Below are 14142 nucleotides of genomic sequence, written 5' to 3' on the forward strand. Positions count from 1 at the left end.
CCTTCTGCTGTTATTTGTTCATTTATAATGTTTTTATGGAGGCAAAACCTTTTGACCTACTCTCGTATATATGAATAACCTTTAAAAGTAAAACTATAAACAGTATCCTAGTAGCTGATATTTTCTACAAGCATATTTACATTTTTAAACAGGTTGGATTTCATCCCTATTTCATGAACAGAATGAGTTTTGGAATTTATCCCTATTTCATGAACAGAATGAGTTAGGTCTATTCATAACTTTTCCCTTCTTGTATCTACTTCCTATGCTGTTCTAGAACTTTAAACAACTCACTGGAACAGATTTTTGGAGAGCACGAGGGGTTGTTCCTCTTCTCATTCTGCAAAAAGCAGCATAGTTATTGATTGTGTTCATTATCTATCATGAATGCAGATTAAGAATTAAAACAGCAATTTAATTATAAAATTAACATCAGGCATCTACTCTAGGTTTACTTCTTCTCATAGTATCATAATTCAGCAATTTTTCAGAGGAAAGGATTTTTCTAGTCTAAAAATGACCTTTTGATTTGATTAACCTCCAAGCACCATTCTTTTGCATATTCCTCTAAAGGAGGAAGAAAAGACAGAATAGCAGCAATTCTTTTTCTTTGTACTAAAACCTTGTTTTCCTAGACAAATAGTATTCCTTCTCCATCCTTTCATGGGTATTTTATGATGTCACAGCTCACTGTGCTGAATATCTAGGCACTTAAAATGAAGGGGTTTTTTTGTTTTTGTTTTTTAGAAAAAAGGCTGGGCTTGACTAGAGCAGGGAAATGAGTTGCCTGTGATAAATCAGCTGAGCTGCTGGTGAAATTCTGTCTTCTAACACAGGTCAAAGATGTAATGAAAAACATCATGGCTGGACTGCAGCAGACAAACAGTGAAAAGATCTTGTTGAGCTGGGTTCGTCAATCAACTCAGAACTATCCACAGGTCAATGTTATTAATTTCACCAATAGCTGGTCCGATGGCTTGGCATTCAATGCACTTATCCACAGTCACAGGTAGGTCATGTATTTTAAAAATTCAATAACAACGTTTGCTTGTTTTGTCTCATCCAGGTCAAAATAATTTCCCCCCAGCAGTGTCCAGCAAGAAATGTCTTAAAAATGTAAAAACAAAAGTTGGAGTAAAAAGAAAGATTTGTAAGCCATCTCCTATTGATCATTACCAGCTGTTGCCAACAAGATGCTTTCTGCCTGTAAACATAGATAATACATGCTATTGTGGCATGGCTAATATCCACTGAACATGAGTGTAGATCTCTTAACGTTTATTGTAAGCACAGAGAGAATGACAATCAGGATTCCAGCTGCACCACCATATTCCCGCCTTTCCTCAACCAACACTGGTTGTAGCAACCTTTAGATCTTTGGTAACTGACTTCACAAGATCATAATACATAGCTTCCCCCCCCCCCCTTTTTTCAGGTGTCATGAATGTCCAACCAGATTTATATTAATCATGATATTCTACTACTAGTTTCTTCTGTGTTCTTTTTTTAAAATATTTTTTATTTTTTAAAACACAAAAAATACATACCGTAGACATACGAAACATTTACAATTCCCACCACCAACACGAGGATTGTTTTCTTTTTACATATTCGTTTCTTTATGAGACAATTTTTATATCTTTATCTTAATCCATTTCCAACCTATATACTATATAACATTTGTATCTTATTTCTTATGGCTTGATCTCCAGATTGATTCATGATATAGTTCTTTACCATTGTCCATCTTTCTTCCATTTCTCTTGTTCTATTTTCATTAGTTTTTACAACATTTAGTTTCACATTCATAATTTCAAATTCCATTTGCTCCACCATATATTGGTACCATTTATTTACTGTCCATTTTGATTTATCTTTCCACCCTAATACTATTACTGCTTGTGCACATTCAATTATTGCTTCTTTTATTTCCCTTTTATTTCCCATTTCCTCTCTTTTCCCTAATACCGCTATTTCCTTTGTTATGACCCACTCATTTCCTAGTATTTGATTTGACTCATTTTGTATAGTCTGCCAAAAATATTGTACATGTTCACATTCCCACATCATGTGCATAAACCGCCCTTTCTGATGACATCCATGCCAGCACTGACTACTCCCCTTTTTATAGTAGTATGCTAATTGGCAGGGTGTACGATACCATTTGTGCAATATTTTCCTCCTCATTTCTCGTACTCTGGTATTCCTTTTCATCCCTATTGTCTCTACCACATTTCTCATCTCTTGTTCTGTGATTTGCAGCTCCGTTTCCCACATACTTTTCAGATCCCGTATTATACATCCATCAGCCTCTATGAGCATTGTATATATTTTGCTGGCCTGTGCCTTCTTTCCTTCCCCCTTTTCTCTTATTATCTTTTCAAAGGCGTTATCTTCTCTCTTAACCATATTAATATTTTCTTTTTTTTTGCAATATGCACAGATTGCTCTTATCTGTAACCAATTTTCTTCTCCAAGCCATTGTTTAATTTTATTTTCTCTTACCGTTCCCTCTCTGTCATATAATTGTTCTAGTCTCTCTATTCCTTTTTCCTTCAATGTTTGAATATTTCAGTATGGATAATCAATAAGGATAAGGAATCAAATATAAAAACTGTGTTCTTTTGATGTTCTTTATTCCACAAGTAAAGCATCCTCAATCTTTTTGGCCATTGTTCAATGACATTATTGAGACTTCCACATTTCTTCTTTATGGGGCAATCACAGCCATGTTCAATAATAATGTTCTATGTATAATGAAGGCATCTGTTTTCTCTCATGTGCATCACTTGAAAGCACAGGAGGAGAGCCAAATATTAACTCCAGCCAGGCATGTAGCTCGGGGGATGGGGTGGGGGCTCGAGGGGCTTCAGCCCCTTCCCCAAATTCTCTGGGTGGTCCGTGAGAAGTACTTACATTTATTATTTAAACTGTTATGTTTATTCATATCATGATCTGATCACCATGCTCAATATATCCCATATGCATGGGGGTATTGGGATAACGATACAAAAGGTTTGCTAGGGTAGATCCTCTCTCACTCAGACTCAGCCCCTCCCCCCCAAATCAAAATCCTGGCTATGGGCCTGACTCCAGCCAAAGGTTCTGACAGAAAGCTATCAATGCCGTGATACCCAAGAAATTGAGAGCCTTATTAGCAAGGTGGCATATCAGTACCATGGCAAAGTAGTTGTTTACTTTTGCCTTCCCCTACTACATCTGCCCTTGCAATATGCTTGCTCTCAAACCACTGCAAAATAATCCTTTAAAAATGTAAATAATAGGCAGAGGGCTGAATGTATTGTTTAAGCTGCTTCAGAAAATGTGGAGAGATGTTCTGGGCCATTTAGTAGCCACCCTTGTGTCCGTGCATAATAACAACAAGCATTAATTAATACTTTGCAAGACACTTAATAACAGGGTGGTGATTTAAATGCATACCTTCATAGCAACAACACAGCAAGCCTTAATTTATTAAGTACTTGAAACTGGACACACTGACCTTAAGCTTAGCCCAAGAAAAACCCCTAGCATTAGGCAGCTTATTTTATTTATTTATTTATCCTATTTATACCCCGCTTTTCTCTATCCTGAAGGGGACGCAAGGCGGATTGCATATGGCAATTATTTAATACCTTAAAACACATACAAAACATTAAGCTTAAAATTAAATAAAATTAAAATTAATACATGTTAAACATTAAAAAATTACATTCAATATTAAAATCACATTTACATACCAGTATTTGAGTACATAGTTGCAACATTTCTATTATTTCTGTGGTTAGAACTGGAATGCAGTCCTCCAAGCTTTTACTTTCAGAGCAGAGACTTAAAAGTCAAAATAATTGCTTCCTTAAGTAGTGTGAAAATTACTACTGATAAATTTCTCATTTTAAAAGAAAAGATGAGGCAGCTGTTTCTACAAGAACTTCAAGGGGAAAAAACAGCATGAGAACCATAACTTTAAGTTACTTTTATAATCTGTTTGGAAGAATTCTGGGTACTTCACTTTGTTTTCTATTTCATCCTCTCATTACCTAAGTCAGAAAATTTTGTTCATTAATGATTGGCCTTATGGGTGATGCACAACTATGGGAATAGTCTCAAAACACATTTTAAGGAGTGCCAGTGCTATAGATGTTGTTTTAACAGTCTCATTCCAACATAGTGATTTGTGATGCTTCATTTTCTTTAGGTAGACACTTTTAAAGCTTCTGTTTACTGGCACAGTAGTTTTTAATTCTGTGCCATCTGCCACCAATCTTATTCAGCTGCAAATTCAAAGTAGTGCTGAGTCGTGTATTAACTATATATAAAATCATGGTTCTGCTGAGTTTTGGTACCTTTAGGCAATTATTTAGATTGCTTGTATGAGGGCTGTTTGTGTGGGTATAGTGGGGTCCCTCAGTGTCTCTTCCTGCTCATTACCAGCCCTCTTTCATTGAGTGATCACTCTATACTTATAGTGTGTTTCTGCTCACATTTGCTTGGATCTGAATATGTAGAAGCCCTGATAAAATAAAGTTCTTGCCTGTACATAGACTTTTCCTCATTTTGTTTTAATTGTCAAAATCCATGGTTTAGTATTAACTGCAGTATTAATTAGTATTAATTACAGCAGACTCCATACATAAATCCTGTAAATCCACTCTAGATCTCTAACAATGACCTGAATCTAATATGGGCATCAATAGTACAGTGGGCCCTTGGTGTCAACTGGCTTGGTTCTAGAACTAGGTTCTAGTTCTTTTTAATGGATATACAGCAAGGATTGAACCTGATCTCCTTATGATTCTATAATTTCCCACAATAAATTCCAGAAAAATAAGTAATTTTTATCTTCTGAATACAGTATCAACATTTTTTTAAAAAAATTCTTAATGTACATTATATTTTTCTTTCAGCATATTATTATTCATACATATTTAAATACTACATCTGGAACTACTCATTTTGCTTTTTACCATGGACCAGCCTTCACTCACATTATTTTGCAAAGATAAGATCCCACTGAAATAGAAAGAACCATAATTAATAATACTGAAACAGAACTTCATATTATTATCTTCAGGATGGAGAATGAAATCTAAGTATCAGGCATAAAGCTAAGAAAATGTGAGTAAGAAGATATTCATCTCTCCAATTCAGTATGCTGAGTTTTAATATGATACAATTCATTAAAACCCGTGGGCAATATCATCAGTATAATGCAGTGTAAATGCCAGTTGCATGAATTTCAGATGATAGTGCTCCCTTGAGAAAGAAATTTCTGAATAAGGAACAAAAGAATAGAAGATTATTCAGTACCCTCTTTTTGAGAAAATAGTGGTACCTCAAACCAGGCAAAGGGAAAGATTATTGTGCAGATTAATATAATAGTCATGTATATGTTGGTTGGTGGGTTTTTTCCTTCAAAAAATGAACCAAAAAACTGAGTCAATGCATTACCTCTGTCTCCCATGAAACCACTTCTGGCCTTTCGTAATGTCTACTAAAAAAAATTAAAAATAGTGACAGCTCTTTGGTTTTTTCTCACCGTGGCAGAAAGGGTTGGTGATTCTTTTCGGTTACTGGACTAAGCTCCTTCCCTTCTGAGGTGCTCATAGTTGGGAGGAGATGGTTATTATTATTATTATTATTATTATTATTATTATTATTATTATTATTAGTCATCGTAGTAGTAATATTTATACCCTACTTTTTTCTGCCAGAGGATACTCAAAGATAGTTTACAGTTCATTGACACATTAATAGTTTCTCTGCTATCCAATTATTCTATATGGCTTTCTTGAAATATCTACAGACAAATGATACTTGAATTGATAAGTAGGGAAGTTTCTAATCATATGCATTCCCCAATCACAGTTCTTTCTGTTATCTGTTAATGATGCTAGCAAAATTATGAGTAACTTCTCAAGCAGAATAGAACTGGATGAGAAAGGTAAACACACGGTACATTGTAGACTTAATGTAGTTCAACACAATGGCCCAGTGTTCTACTATTATGGGAGTTATAGTGGTGAGGCACCAACACTGTTAGGCATAGAAAGATAAAGACCTTGCAAAACTACAACTCTTATGATTCCACAGCATTGAGCCATGGCAGCTAATGTGGTGTCAAACTGCATTATACAGTAGAATCTCACTTATCCAACATTCGCTTATCCAAAGTTCTGGATTATTCACCGCATTTTTGTAGTCAATGTTTTCAGTACATCGTGATATTTTGGTGCTAATTTCGTAAATACAGTAATTACTACATAGCATTACTGCATATTGAACTACTTTTTCTGTCAAATGTGTTGTATAACATGATGTTTTGGTGCTTAATTTGTAAAATCATAACCTAATTTGATGTTTAATAGGCTTCTCCTTAATCTCTCCTTATTATCCAACATATTCGCTTATCCAACGTTCTGCCGGCTCATTTATGTTGGATAAGTGAGACTCTGCTGTATGTGGACTAGGTTGTGCATGTTTGTCCAAATATGATTAAATTTCCTCTTCAGTAGCTTTGAAAACAAATTTACTTCTCCTAATGATAACTCTTAGCTAAAATTACAGTCGTCTCAAATTAACAGATTTTTTTTATACAGTAGAGTCTCACTTATCCAACACTCGTTTATCCTACGTTCTGGATTATCCAACGCATTTTTGTAGTCAATGTTTTCAATACATCATGATATTTTGGTGCTAAATTCGTAAATACAGTAATTACTACATAGCATTACTGCGTATGTGTAATAAGCTTTTCCTTAATCCCTCCTTATTATCCAACATATTTGCTTATCCAACATTCTGCCGGCCCATTTACATTGGATAAGTGAGACTCTACTGTATTTCAAACATTGTAACTAATAGCACAAGATGCTAGAATGTTTATCTAAAATGTAATTTGATCTCTGCCTATAAAACAATTAAGACTTGTCCACAGCATTTCAATTACATCAGTTGGATTCCTTGTTTCAATGTTTAATTTGGTATTAAGCAAATATATATATATATATATATATATTCATGTATCAATGACTCCCATCAGCTCAAGTCACCTTTGTTATATGTATAATATAAAAGTGAACATGAGTGGGAATATAATTGTGCCATTAATCTTGATTTTTTCTTTCTTTCTTTTACATTACAGGCCAGATCTGTTTGATTGGGACAGTGTGGTTCGCCAACAGTCAGCTATACAGCGATTAGACCATGCCTTCAACATAGCCAAACGACACCTGGGAATTGAGAAACTGCTTGATCCTGAAGGTTAGTACAAATCTGATTTTGTTTGTAAGTGGAACAGCTATTTTCCCTTCAAGCATTACTGGAAAACGTTTTTTTTTTTTTCTGGCACCAGGTTTTCCACTTCCATTTTCAAAGTAACACCATATATATTGGTTGTAATTTAATTTTATAGAATTCAATCTGTTCTTTAGCAACACAGAATAATGCCTTCTCAAATCTTCAACACGTTCTGAAGTTCACTTTGTTTTTTGTTTTTTTACATTTTAAAGTGTATATTCTGGCTTATTTACAAGATCATATAATACACTTCTTTGAAGGTGCTTGGATTTGCCGTTATTGTTTCTAATAGAAGGTGCATTTTTAAAACTGTGATATGGATTTGTGAGTCAAATTTTCAGTTTCCAGACAGGTATTCTTTTTATACTAAAACTTCATCCTTTTGTTTTATATTAATTTTGCTAGTTTATTTGTTTTGATGAAAGGGTTTGGGGTAAGGTTTGATTTTTTTTAAAAAAATGTACAGTTTGATTTCAATAATTTATGTCCAGGTATTAAGGTCTTATTAGGGGGTCACAGTGGTGCAACAGATTAAATTCTTAAGCTGCAGAATTTGCTGACTGGAAGGTCAGCGACATGAATCCGCAGGATGGAATGAGCTTCCATTGTTAGCTCCAGCTTCTGCTAATCTAGCAGTTTGAAAACATGCAAATGTGAATAGATCAATGGGTATCGCTTCAGCAGAAAGGTAGCAGTCATGCAGGCCACATAAGGCATCTACAGATAAGCCTACAGCTGAGAAATGGAGATGAGCACCACCACCAGAGTCAGTCTCAAATAGACTTAATGTCAAGGGGAAACCATTACCTCTACCTATTAAGGCTTTTCCTTTTCGTCTCTGATTTGAGAAAGTAATTTCTTTGCGCAAAAAGCAACCCCATACAGAATGTTTTGCTGGTATTTCAAACTTTAACTATTGTTTTGCTTGTACTAATAAAGCATGTGTGTGTCTCCAGCATGTCTCCAAGACTGTACAACTTAGGCGATTGAAACTTGGCATGGTTTCTGAGGGGAACCTGATGTGTGTGCCCGGAGGGTATTTTGTTTTAAAAATGAATTAATGGGTTTAATTAAAACCTGTGTGAAGCTTGCAGTATCATCTTTGGATACTGGGCATGCACAATCTTCCTTGAAGCAAGGCAGGATGAAGGCCTGGGAGAGTTGTTCCTTCACAGAGCCTATAGACAATTCTATGTAGTGCTTTTTTTTCACAGCCCAGAAGTTTTCAATCAAAATACTTAGTGATCCCTAGTTTGGGGCCAAGAGAGTAAAGAGAGGAGGCAGAAAATAGGGGGAATTAATAATGCCTCATGATATTTAAAGATTGCACAGTAATTTTTAATTAATTAGAAAAGGCCCAGAAAGTTCCTTTCAAATCCTATGTAGTCCCTTTTTCCGTTGCCAATATGGTGAGAGTCAGAAGTCTATATGTGACAAAGATTGTTCCAGTTCGATACTTGAAATGGATTCAAAAGTCTGATCAAGCCCTCATTGTCATTCATTGTGCCTCTGTACATGTATATATAAACCTGTATATATAAACTTTTTCATGCGGTTCAAAACTGGATCTTGTGCAGTACACCTTTCTGTCTTTCAAATCATTTTTTTTAATTTATTAGGCATCTATTTTCATTGATTTCTGTTTTGTCTTTCAATCTAAAAGAATGTTTAAGGTGTCTTACATTAAGGAAAAATCAAATGCAATTACCTTCTGAATGCTTCAGTCTCTGCTTGTTTCTAACAGAGCTTTCAGCAGAGTCTTTCTGCTGCAAAAGTCAATGTGCTTGCTCTCATTGACTTTATGCCATCACAGTTTTACTTGTTGACAGTTCAATGGCTGTTGCATGGATCAGTTGTTGTCCTTACCCCTTAAGCCTGAAGAAGGCTAATAGTTAACTTAGCCAGGGTCCCTCTGGAAAAAATACTTTTTGGAATTGTGGCTCCTATAACTCTGTAGCTAATATCACTAAGTTTCAGTGCCAGGTAGTAATTCTGAAAAGTGTATTCCACAAAAAGTAACTTTTCAAAGTTTCACTTATTGACTTTTAATGTTTTAGGGGCAGGAAGAAAATTTTAAAAAAAGTTTAATCAAAGAGCTGGAGAAAATTATAAGTTTTAATTAACATTACATGTCACAATTCCCAATAATTGTATCCATCCAAGAAGACAGAAATACATTTGAAGATCCATCCAAAAAGCTATTTCAAGTAACTGAAACAATTCTATACATTCTTCAGGAAATGGAAAGTGGGTGGAATCTTTAGGAATTTTTGTAAACATAGAGTCTAGCATTGTATGAATGGCTTTAGTAATGATTGAATGCTCATTCATAGAACCATTGAATAGAATAAGCAGGAAAGGCCATTCCAAGGCCATTCAGCAGTCCAGGACTTTGTTCCAAGTCTGTTACATTTGTGGTAACTTGGCTTTAAAAACAGGGCTTGACCCTGTCTTGGGAATGTAAGAATGCAGCTGGCTTGGAAATTTTTACTGATTTCCAACTGCTTCTCTTAGAAGCTTTCTCAGGTCCTCCAGGACCTGAATTTAACTAGTTGTTTATAACCAATCCTGTTAAGTCATACTGTCCCATCCTGCTGTATGCTGCTGATTGCATTGCTCCAGGACATTTTCTTTCAGAGCTTACACAACCCTCTTTTCTATATGGCAGGACTGACTGGAGGCCAGGAATTATAGGCTTTCCATGTAATTAGAGTAAAAACAAAAGAAATATTGTAATCCAAATATGCAGTGAGTGACTGTATGGAATCTTACTTATACAGATAAGCGCACGGTAGTATCTTCATACATCTTCATAGAATACAAGCTGACATTTACCAAATGGCCATACATGTGAACTTTCTGTGCTGTGAAGAGAACATATGTGTGTTATCAAGGTAAAAAATTAGTTAGTGAAAGATGTAGCTTGTCACCATCTCATGGTGCTAGACTATGGATGTTATCCCACCCCACCCGTTTTAAAACAGTTATAATCCATTTAGGCAATTGAAAGTGACAGAGCCCATCCCATAATGTAGGGGAACTTCTTGTCTGTGCCCATCATGATTCATTATGTAGATGTTAGAAACAGTCCAAGAAAGGGAGAGCGGAGAAGATGGCCCAATATAATTTTGAAATAAATAGGATGACATGGGCAAATAGGCTGTCTTGTGGGCAGTCTCCTAACCAGCATGAGTCTCTACAGCTACCCAATCCTTTTAAATATATATTTTTAAAAATTAAAAATAAGAAATATTGCAAGTTTGTTAGATTGCTATTTTTCTTTGCCTTTAATGTTAACACCCCCAGATTTTGTCAAAAACACAATTTGGTACAGTTGAAGTGATGTTTGATGTAGTAGCTAATGGACACCATGGAGTAGAACCAGAAGTTCAACTATGGGTAAAAATGAGGATATTGCCCCAATTAGAATTCTTCTCCCCTTGAATTTTTTTCAGTCCCCCAATTTTTAACATTGTAGCAACATAAGACTTCTCTTGAACATTTTAAAATACAGTTTAGAAATGCAAAGAAAAGGAGCAAGATAACTTCCCAAGTGAATGTGTCAAAAGTCAGATGCCAATGGAGAGCAAAACAGAGTTTAATTCAGTTAAATCCCAAAAAACAATTCAACAACCTACAAATGGCTTAAAACACTTAACATTCAGTGTTATTAAGCAGTCTAAACAAAGAAACGCCAAAAAACGTGAATTGGCGAATAATCCGGATTAATCAGGAATATAATCCATATTAAACTTAAAGTCCTTCAAATAAGCCCAAAAGTTCAGAGCGGACTTAGAAAGAACATACAAAGTAAAGTAAACAGCTTCAAAGCCCCAAAAAACCTCCTAAAGCCCAGAAGTACAAAAGCAACTTTGAACCCAAACTGGGCAGAAAAGCTCTCAACTGAGAGCAACTAAGCAAGCAGAGCTGAAGGACACTGGCGGGCCAGCGGCAACAGCTGCAGAGCAAAACGCCAAGCCAGGAGTTAAAGGTGCAGAGCATAGAAGCGTCGTCAAGCCGGTCCGAAGTCGGAGTGGGGAGACAGTGTTAAACCGCTACAGGAGCACAGGCCAAGCCAGGAGCCCAAGGAGCAGAGCACAGAAGCGTCGTCAAGCCGGTCCGAGGTCAGGATAGGAGACAGAGTCAGGGTCAGGAAACAAGCCAGGAGTCAGGAGCAGAAAGCAGCCATGGAATAGAGAGTGATGCCAAGCAGCGTTTAAGGGCAAAGGGAAGAGCCGAGTCGAGTTCCAGTCCAAGGTCCAGGGATTGAAGTCATTAAAAGGAGATCCACAACATGGAATGGCACAGAGAGCCAAAGCAATGAGGGCGAACAGCAGCTAATGCAAAATAGTAATAACAGTGTAGTCCAGGAAAACCCACACAATTCCAGCCCTCCGTTGCAAAATAACCCGGCTCAAACTTACATCTGTTGCAAAGTCCCAGTCCTGTCTTCAGTAACACGCACAGGAAACTCAATGGCGCCCAGCAACACCTTGCCACATGCACAGTATAGTGGCCAAACATCCCCAATTTATCCAGGTCTTCCTGGGCGTCCAAACCTCTAATGCCCAAGGAACAGGTGTCCCAACTTCTTAATCAGAAACAGAACTCCGCACAGCCAACGCCCTTGGATCAGGCGTCCCAAATTCTTCATCAGAGTTCCAATCATCTTGCCCACACCCAACTCTATCCACACCTGTGGCCCCACCCTCATTCCTTCAAACAGACCAAATGGGATCTGCTTCTGAAGGTACCCAAGCCTCTCCAGCATCAGCAGCATCCATGGGTCCCGATTCCTCCCCAAGCACCTCCGGTGCCCGTGCCCAGTCTGTGCCCACTTCCTCCGTTTCCACCTGTTCCCCAGCATCCATTTCCACTTCAAGATCCCCACAGGAATCCTCCTCAGAAGCCTTCCCATTAATTTCCCAGACCCTCTTCCTATGCAAATCCTCCAACGAACCCTCCTCGCGAGGGTTTTTCCTTCCTCTCCTGATCCCACCACTATCATTCACAGCCTCCGAAGGCTCATTCACAACAGAATGCAAACACAAGTACAAGAATTCTAGGTGCAAACCATTTTTGTGTCTCACTCTGAATGCTAGAAATTGTGGTGTGAAGGAGGATGCTCTACTTTCACCAGTTAACCCCTCAGTAGAACCCACTAAATTTGCAAGCAACCACAACTAAGCACACTTTTCAGTAGCTACCTAGTCAGGAGAACCAATGAGTGAGAAAGTATATGCATATCTAAGGCACATCATTAGTGTTCATGGGAATAACATTGGGCAAAATATTAGTACACATTAATGTCATCTTTTCAATTGTTTTATGATAAGGAATATTATCATCTAATGATGCATTTTACAAATTAATATGCAATTTTAGAGATTCTCCTGCTTCTAATATGAAGATCTCTTTATTTTTAGCATTTTGTTAATGCAATACTTTCTACATAACTTAATGTATCCATTACAATTTCTATTACTTACCATGAAGTATTTTATACACAATTAAGTTACTAACAGGTCAATTGGGCAATAAGAAATCAGCTCATAAATATCGAATAAGAAAATGTGTTTAAATGAATCTTTAGCTGTAACACAGCTTTTGTTTTGTTTTTTCTTTACATAGTCTTTTTGTTTTCTTCTTTACTGCTACTTTATTACTCCATTTTTGAAAGTGTTCATTATAGATTTCAGTGCAGTTTGCTGTTGGTTTCTTTTGAAGAAATTATCACAGCCTTAAAAATAATAAATGGAGACACCAAATTTGAGAGCTGTGTGGAATTTACCTAGATATCAGGAAGTGGGAGCAGTGTGGTAGATTATGTTAGTAGCAAATCACACATATAAATATAGAGAGAACTTAAACACAGTACCTAGTATGGAAAGTGACCATCTTCTGATTTCTTATTTATTTATTTATTTATTTATTTATTTACCTTATTTATATCCCACCTTTCTCTACCCAAGGGGGATTTGTGGTCAAAATTTATACAAATCCCAATATTTTAAAATGGGGATGAACAATCCAGCAAATTACCATGCCATTAGCTTACTCTCTGTCGTGGGCAAACTTTACATTTGCCATTTATATAACAGGCTCCTAGACTCGCTGGACTCAGAAAAAGTAATAGGTTAGGAACAGGCAGGATTTAGAAAAAAGGAGGTCAACCATAGACCATTGTATTGTCTTAAGTGAGCTAGGCATAACTGCTATATAAGAGATAACCCAATACAATAAGTTTCCAAATATTTAAATATTAAGGGGTTACCTTTAAGGCGTCAGGTTCCTGGAGATGTCACCAAAAATGGCAATACAAAATGCTCTATCTAGTGGTAAATCTATAACCCCACTTTTTTTTTTAACCTAAAAGGTGGCTAGTATATCCCAGCTGCAATAAGGGTTTTCCAAGCAAAGGTAATGGCCCAACTATTATATGCAATTCCGCTCTGGATAGACTGAGGTTAATATCCCCATTACTAACCAAGAAGCCAAGAAAACCTTAAACTGGTACCTCAGTTATCTACTGCCTGACAGAAGAGTGATGGAGCAGGTGGCCAAAATTCTTTTTGCTGTGACAAAAAGCTGCAAGTGCTTCATAAACAATTTGCAATTTGTAATTGCTGAGAGTGAAACAAATCACCTGGGCGACTTATTTCTAAACTATAATCAGCACAAGACCTAAAGATAGTAACTCAACCAGTAGATAATGGAGATACTTATTGTCATTAAATTATGAGTCTGATTTAGTGTTACAAATGATTCACATGCAATATTTTACTATTCTAGCCTCATTCGACTTCAGCTGAAAGTTTCTTGACTGAAATGAGCTACTGACTG

General features: G+C 36.5%; 1 protein-coding gene across 14 annotated transcripts in view; it reads left to right on the forward strand.

Moving 5' to 3' along the window:
- Positions 1-14142, forward strand: part of dmd (dystrophin) — a 1684732-nt gene that overhangs the window by 567611 nt on the left and 1102979 nt on the right. For all 14 annotated transcript variants that reach the window (XR_010004953.1, XM_008107345.3, XM_016992722.2 and 11 more), the window contains exons 6-7: positions 837-1009; positions 7145-7263. Coding sequence is in view for 13 of the 14 variants with exons in the window: in XM_008107345.3 (XP_008105552.2) it covers positions 837-1009; positions 7145-7263 (292 nt within the window). In the remaining variant the exon portion in view is untranslated. The remainder of the gene's footprint in view (positions 1-836; positions 1010-7144; positions 7264-14142) is intronic.

Source organism: Anolis carolinensis, chromosome 3 (genome assembly GCF_035594765.1).
Source record: "Anolis carolinensis isolate JA03-04 chromosome 3, rAnoCar3.1.pri, whole genome shotgun sequence".
Lineage (NCBI taxonomy): Eukaryota > Metazoa > Chordata > Lepidosauria > Squamata > Dactyloidae > Anolis > Anolis carolinensis.